This window comes from Bos grunniens, chromosome 19 (assembly GCF_055505025.1).
Source record: "Bos grunniens cultivar Pamir isolate PY7600 chromosome 19, Bosgru_T2T1.0, whole genome shotgun sequence".
NCBI lineage: Eukaryota > Metazoa > Chordata > Mammalia > Artiodactyla > Bovidae > Bos > Bos grunniens.
In genome coordinates this window covers 35599848-35607230 of record NC_141183.1, presented here as the reverse complement: position 1 = coordinate 35607230, position 7383 = coordinate 35599848, and the positions used below count along the sequence as shown (strand labels likewise).

General features: G+C 55.1%; 1 protein-coding gene and 1 long non-coding RNA gene across 2 annotated transcripts; one reads left to right on the top strand and one right to left on the bottom strand.

Annotated features, from left to right (window-relative positions):
• Positions 1-1603: 1603 nt before the first annotated feature.
• VAMP2 (vesicle associated membrane protein 2) lies at positions 1604-5465 on the bottom strand. The gene is made up of 5 exons (XM_086359057.1): positions 5302-5465; positions 4665-4785; positions 4038-4196; positions 3897-3948; positions 1604-3289 (listed from the first exon to the last, which is right to left on the bottom strand). Coding segments are annotated over exons 1-5 (351 nt in total). The 5' UTR covers positions 5304-5465; the 3' UTR covers positions 1604-3272.
• A 3-nt stretch (positions 5466-5468) lies between these two features.
• LOC147352091 (uncharacterized) lies at positions 5469-6914 on the top strand. The gene is made up of 2 exons (XR_015147921.1): positions 5469-5944; positions 6515-6914. It is a non-coding gene; the product is annotated as an uncharacterized LOC147352091 (long non-coding RNA).
• The last annotated feature ends 469 nt before the right edge of the window (positions 6915-7383 follow it).

The window sequence follows — 7383 nt, the reverse complement described above, 5'->3', positions numbered from 1 at the left end:
CACGTTAATTGGAAGTCTGATCGAAAGCCACGCCTCCACCCACCTCCGAAGTCCTTATTGGCTGTGGCAGCATTGCCTACCCACCCCTCCCCGACCTGCCTAGGATTGGTGACGCAAACGCCAGTCCAGCCCTTCAGATTTTCTCATAGGCTGAGGTGTCTAGGAGCTGTAGAGGACACGTGCGGGCGATCTCACGCGGCAACTTGTTTACCTAGAAGGTGGGGTTTTCCTTGACGACACTCTTCCTTAAGACTGTCGAGTCTGCGCATGCGCAGATGTAACCGGTCGTGGCTTTCGTAGGGGCACTTTGTGAGCCGTCAGGCGCGTGACAAGAGCGCCCCCGCGCTGGGACTTCGGACCTGGATTTCTGAAGTTCCTTGAAGCTGAAAGGTGGGAGCGTTAGGGTGAAGCCGTCTTCAGGTCTCAGTACCCTGTCATAATGATGACGATAGCCACCTTCCAGGTTATTTTTTGTAGGCCAGGAGGTGCACTGCTTACAAACTCGGGAGAAGGCAGCTGACTTAACTTCCTGCTGCCTCATAAATGAGAGAGAGAGGTTACATAATCGGTCCGGATTAACACACTAGTTTCTAATGGGGTCAAGATTTGGTACCTTCGTATCAGGTCCCTGATAAAGTGGGTCCTAAGGCCTGCAATAATCCTACACCTGTAAATTACTCAGTAGATGAAGCGCGAACCTGAGCAGTCTCAAAAATAGTAAGCCCTCGACAAGTGAACATTATGATGACTGTATACCTAATTGTAAGAATCATCTGGCTCCTTTACAACTGCTGAATCGATCTCTGGGGAAGGAGCTTGAAAATCTATTTTTAAAAAGCGTTCCTGGTAGTTCTTCGGAGCCCAGAAGTCTGGGAAACACTAAGTTTCCTGTGCTGTTGAATCCTCATGCTGCAGCCCAGAAAAGTGGGCCCTCCAGAATTTACCCAGCACTCTCCACGTACTATTAAAGTGCCTGTGGGCAGGGATGCTAGGGTGCCACATCATGTGTTACGGAGCTGGAAGTTAAGGAGTTCAGTATAGTGTACAAGGTAACCAGTCCCACAACAGAGCACAGGAGTAGCAGGCCATCTAGTCAGCTCCACACCACACTTGGCTGGGTCTCCCTGAGAGGTTTTGTTCAGTAAGTATTTATGAACTCCTTCTGGATGCTGGCACTGTGCTAGTCAGAATGAGGGAGAGAAATTTCATGGCTGCCCATCTACTTCAGGCCTAGGAATAAATGACCACGGAAGAGACTGAAAGCATCTGAGAGTTAATTAAGGAGTAGAAAGGGATCCAGTAAACAGTGGAGTATGCCCTCAGGGAAGGGAGAGCAGGGAAAGCTGGGAAGCCATGCTTCCAGGTTTCCAGTGTCAGGGTTCACCATGCTGACACTGGGATCATGAACATTTTCTATTACCAACTCCTTGTGCCCCCTCGTGGCTACTTTGAGAATCATACTTTGCCTTTGCCCTGCCCTGCCCAAGGTCAGGCCCCTTGGCAAAGCTGTCTCTTCCAGATGTATCCTCTCAACGTTCCGGTTGTACCTGCAGATCCAATATGCTTCCCACTGGTTAAGAAAAGATCTTAGAACATCACCTGGTTACTCATTACACATTTATTGTACATTTTCACAATCTGGATGCGCCACAGAATTGGGGGCATGGGGTGAGGGAAGGGGGGCAGGGGATACTGGGATAATATGGGGGGGTCTAGAACACAGCACCCCCACCCCCAGCATCTCTCCCTACCCTTTCACACCACAGCTTAGATCTTCCTGCTCCCCCTCCACACAAAAACCTCAAGTGTGGGGAGAAGAAAGAGTTTGGGGGTCCCCTCCAGTGGCAGGTTAAGGGAATTCACCCTCAGACCCCTAAAATTGTGCCATTTAAAAAGACATTAGACCGTTCCTTTATCACTTCACCTAAGAGGGAGACAGCTCTCTCTGGGCTTGACCGCCCTGGAGAGGGGCAAGAATCCCCATCTTCCAGCAAGTCCCATATGCATATTGGCAGTGACTAGTACCCCCGCCCTAAATTCAAGGGGGCAGTCAGAGGAGCTGGGCAGTGATGGGGTAACACCCCCCATATGAGGAAGGGTTTTCAATCCACCCCCCAGCAGGGGTGGGACCAGAGATTTCAGGCAGGATTTGGGGGGATGATGCCCTGCCCCATCCTCCCCAAGGCAGTGATGACCCCCTCACACACTGTAGCCACCTCTCCCAAAACAGATCGGATTGTGGCCAACCCCCAACTCTCCTGATGGGAGGAGGAGGAGGCAGATCAGGCAGACAGGAGGGAGGGAGACCTCGTGGGAATGTCAACCGAGCACCCCACATGAAAACTGGGGAGCAGGAATGTGGGGAGAGACTCCAAGTGGCAGAATTATTGGTCCATCATAACACACTGAACTCCAATACACTTACACACCAGCTGGGGGGAGGGAAAGGAGGGACAAGAGGTTTGGAAAATTGGGATGGGGATGCAAACTGGACTAGAGGGGCTGGAGGGGGTGATTCTGGGGGCCAGAACAGCCTGGCTCCCCAAAAGCCCAGGCTCCCCACCACCTGCAAGTAATGTCATGCAAATGAAAGTGTGATACAAGGACCAACAGGGACTAAATCCTCAGTAAAAAAGAAACACAGGTTGAAAGACTGAACAGAAAAGTGATGAGGGAAAGGAAACCAAAAGGGATGTCAGTAGGCAAATGGATGCTAATTAACATGCTGGAAGCTCCCAGAAGACCATGGGATTCTTAGGACCAAGAGGGACCAGTCTCAGAGCCTCCCAATGATGCAAAGAAAATGCACCTAGGGAAGCCTGGACGGTTGCTTTTTGTCTTTTTTGTATGGGGGGTGGGGGGGTGGAGGTATGGGGAAGGCCAGGGTGGGAGGAAGGATCAGCTAAATCCAAGGGAAGGAGAGAAAGAGGGACTATTGCATAGCAGATGCAAATGAAGGGGACTTGGGGTTGGTCAGGAAGAGAGGGAAAGGGAAGGAGGGAAAGAGGAAAAGGAGGTGATGGGAACCTCAGGAAGGGGTGTTAAGGACAACTGGAAAAAATCTTCTAGTAATAAAACTACAAACAGACCAAATATATATAATATTATATATGTATAAATAACAGCTGGCTATTTACAAGGGGGCACACACACGACACACACACACACGGATCCGGGGGAGGTGGGGCTGGAAGATATGGCTGAGAGGTGGAGGAGCGGCTGGGGGTTGGGGGGAGAGGCCCTTCTCTGGGCAGGGCAGGCTCCTCAGGGGTTTAAGAGCTGAAGTAAACTGTGGAGAGGGAAAGAGAAGGAAGAAGACGGAGAATGGAGGAAGAGAAAGAGAGAAAGCAGTGTGTCAGCCCAGCCCTGCTCCCACCTTCCCCACCTCCCAGCTAGGTGACATCCCTTCCCCTCTTGGCCTCTGGTTCTTCATCTGTAAAGCAAGGAGGCTATACAGATCGGTTCCAAGGTCTCCTCAACTCCATGGTATGGCCTTGGGGCCACAGACCCCTAATCCTCTGAGAGCACAGCTCTCAAACAATGGGGTGGTTTGCTTCCCAGCTGTTTCTCAAGCCCCTCGGTCTCTGCTGCTCTCCCACTCCCCAATTCCAGGTTCCCAGTCTATTATGCTCTTAGGCCTAACAGGGCCTCAAGGGAGCCTTGGGGATCCACCAGCTTTCCTGTTTTTGAAAATCTTAACAGAAATTGCCCAGAATCAGGCAAAGTGCAAGCTAAAGAACTTCAAGGTTTGGGGCTCTAGATGAATCAGAACTGCTGTTGGCAACCATATATGCTTTTTGCTGAATACTAAAATCTAGGTTAATGACCTTCAAAACCCAGAAACCGCAGGGGAACCCTCTCCATGAAAGGGCCCTAGCCACTCCCACCCTACTCACCGATGATGATAATGAGGATGATGGCGCAAATCACTCCCAGGATGATCATCATCTGGGGATGAGAGGGAGGCTCAGTGAGACAGACCAGGATACTCCATTCACCCTCCTCCTCCCTATCCTCCCGCCTGCCTCCACCCTTACCTTGAGGTTTTTCCACCAGTATTTGCGCTTGAGCTTGGCTGCACTAGTTTCAAACTGGGAGGCCCCCGCCTGGAGGGCGTCGGCACGGTCGTCCAGCTCCGACAGCTTCTGGTCCCGCTCCAAGACCTTGTCTACGTTCACCCTCATGATGTCCACCACCTGGGTGAAGGCCCACAAGGCAGGGGGGTGTGTGCCAAGGCCCATCTCAAAGGGCACTCCTCCACCCACCATGAGCTCACACAGGGAACAGGCATCCCCATGTGGCCTGGCTAACATGCCAAGGACATATACAGAACATGCCTAGCACACCAGAGAAATGCAAGCAGCACACAGCAGGTGCATGTGGTAGCCAGACCGCTCAGATATCACAGCACCACCCTCTATTTCCCGAGTCTCAAGCAGCCTGCCGTTCACCAGAGCATCCACCCAGGGTGAAAACACCCCAGGTTAGCCAGACCAACATCCCCACGGGCCCTCCCGTACTTGCATGCTGACAAGGACGGACCATGGTATATTTCGTACCCAAACATGAACTGCCATCACCCCCAACCCAAGATGGACCCCCGTACCGGTTTGTCAACCCTCAGGATCCTTCCCACTGTTTCTGACACCATCACCCCTACTCACCTCATCCACCTGGGCCTGGGTCTGCTGCAGTCTCCTGTTACTAGTGAGGTTTGGAGGGGGCGCAGGAGGGCCTCCCTCCCCAGCCGGGGCGGCAGGGGGGGCGGTGGCAGCGGTAGCCGACCTGAGGGGCAGGGGCGGATTAAGAACCAAGGCCTGCAGCCCTTGGCCCCGCAGCCAGGGCTCCGCCCATTCGCCTGTCCCTCCATCCGTTCCTCCATCCGTCCCTCCCTTCCTTCTTGCCGGGAAGAAAGCCACTCGATGCGAGCCCCGGCCTACGTCCGGCCCCGCAGGCGAGCTGCTGCGTGACCTTGAGGAAGGCCCCCTCCCCCTCGGGCCTCAGTTTCCCCGCCTGTCAAATGAGGGCGACCTCACAGACACGGTCCGGGGTGGACCCAGCAGCGATGACAGAGGCGGAGTGGCCAGACGGGGAGTCCGCTCCCTCCCGCGATCGGCCTCCGTGCGGCCAACCCGGGACGCGGGGCTCTCCTGATGCCCGCGCGCAGTCACAGGCGCCGGCCTGGTCTCGGGACGCGGGGCGCGTGGGGGACGCTAGTCGAACCCCGGGCCCTCCCTAGGCCCGGGCCTAAGGGCGGCGGCCAGTGCCGGCCACCTGGTGCAGGCGCGGGCGCCGACTCACATGGCGGGGGCAGCGGACGGAGGACTTGGCAGCGGCAGTGATGGCGGCGGCGGCGGCGGCGGCGGCTCGAGCTGGCTCCGACTGGCGCTGGCTGCCCGGGACGGGAAGATGGCGGCCGCACGTCACCCACATCCGGGCACTGCGGGCGGGGGCGGGGCGCGGCGGGCCACTAGTCGGCCGCCGGGCCGCGGGGGCGGGGCGCCGAGGGCGGGGATCGCGGCCTGCCAGGTGGCGGGTTCGGCGCCGCAGGGCCTCAGTCTCCCTCGCTGCGTGCGAACCCTGAGCCTGGGGGCCGGGCTCCCTACACCCACCACGAGCCCACCGGGTCTGACCCCAGCCCTCCCCGTCGTCCTCGCCGTCCTCCTGCCCCCACCGCCTGGCCCTTAAGGCGCCCTTCAGCCCCAAACACATCTTCCTCCTCGGTGAAAGCCCTCAACCTGTCCGCACCCCACGCAGCCCCAGGTCCCAGCCTGCCCCCACGTCCCAGTGCGGGTTGAGCAGCCTTGAGCATTTGGAAGGGGCAGGGGGGTTGGAAATCAGAAGGGGCAAGTGCAGGTCGGAGGCAATGTGAATAGCTGGGATCCTGGGAGTGGTGGGAATTGATCCTCAACCCTCTGCCTTGCGAGTGGATATCCAAAAGAAGGTCTGGGAACCGTGATAGCAACCCCCTCCTCGCAACTGAGGTTCATACCAGGGTTCCTTGGCAGGCGAGGCCTGACTGAGGTGGGGCAAGCTTGGGAACCCGGGAGGAGGGCACGAGGCTGCCCGGTGGGGCCGCTTCATGTGGTGGCCGCAGACTGGCGGAAACCTAGCTCTGACCCAGAGTTGAGTAGCTATCCTGGCAGCCGGAAGAGGGCTCAACCTCTGATCCCAGGCACCGGGCTAAAAGACAAGACTTAGGCATTTTATTTTGTTTTTTCGGCTTTTCTTTAGCGGGAAGGAGAGTAAGTGGGCAAGGGCGGCACCGGCGGTACCCAGGGACTTGGTACTACTTTACCTAAGGATTAGGCTCATGGGTGTGACATAACAGCTCCTGTCCTACCTCTAGACCCAAAATGTATTAGGTGTGTCTAGTCTATACCTATATTTGTTAAATGGCTAGATGTAAGACATGGTAGGGAATTATCCACAGCCCTTTCCACACCTGGTCTCTGTTTAGGTCCTCTAAACCGGCCCAGCATCTCCCACCTACCCACCGTGCTCTTTCCAGCAGGAGTGGCCCCTCAGGAAGGAGACGACGGGTGTAAATGAGCTGCCTGTCCAGTGGGTTGTGACAAGACAAGCCTCAAGAGTGAAGAATGAGGCCCAGTGGCCCTGTTAGAGAAACCGTGGCGAAGGAATGAGGAGATGCGGAACAGCCGGGTTTATTCCGCCCTGGTGCAGGCACAGCGGAGTCGGAGTTGCCTCCAGAGGCTGAGCACCTGGGCTTTGTTCTGGGTATCTTTTATATGGCGCGGGCTTATGGGTTCTAGTGACTTTCCCGCCTAAGCAGTTTGGCTGACACAACAAGCAAGCCCATTCACAGAAGCAGAGGTGGTGAGCAGCAATAAGCAGGCCAGTTTACCAAAGCAGAAGCGGTGAGCAGTGAGCATAGCAATAAATTTAAGCAACTATTTTAGTTTATTTTTTTTCTCTTCATTCCTCCCTCTTGATACTCAGGGTGCATCTGCAGCCTCAGAGAATATCATCATCTGCTCACTGCTGGTATCCTCTTATATGTAGTAACTGAGTGGTTATCTTTCTTTCAACACCTGTCTCTATGAAACTTTTTACAGTGCTGACTAGGAGGGGCATGAGACAAGGAATAAGCACGCATCCAGCGAGCATGACCATGACTACCCCGATAATTGTCTTAATTCCTCCTAGCCAAGAGAACCATCCTCTGAAGAGGCCGTTTATGTCCCATCCCTTCCAGTTCTGAACTGGGACATGGGCAGTCTTTCTGATATTTTTAGCTATGTCTGTTAAGGCCTTTCCGTTTAACTATCTCTTTAACTCCTTCCTTCCTAGCCTGGTTCTGTTTCCTGCCCCCATCTGACATCCCAGAATGAGTCTGTCAAGTCCAGCAGGCCATCTGTCTTG

Coding starts and splice junctions, on each gene's coding strand:
- VAMP2 (XM_086359057.1), bottom strand. Junction 4,197..4,664: donor CCCAGGCCCAGGTGGATGAG/GTGAGTAGGGGT, acceptor GCCTTCACCCAG/GTGGTGGACATCATGAGGGT. Junction 3,949..4,037: donor ACTGGTGGAAAAACCTCAAG/GTAAGGGTGGAG, acceptor TCTCATCCCCAG/ATGATGATCATCCTGGGAGT.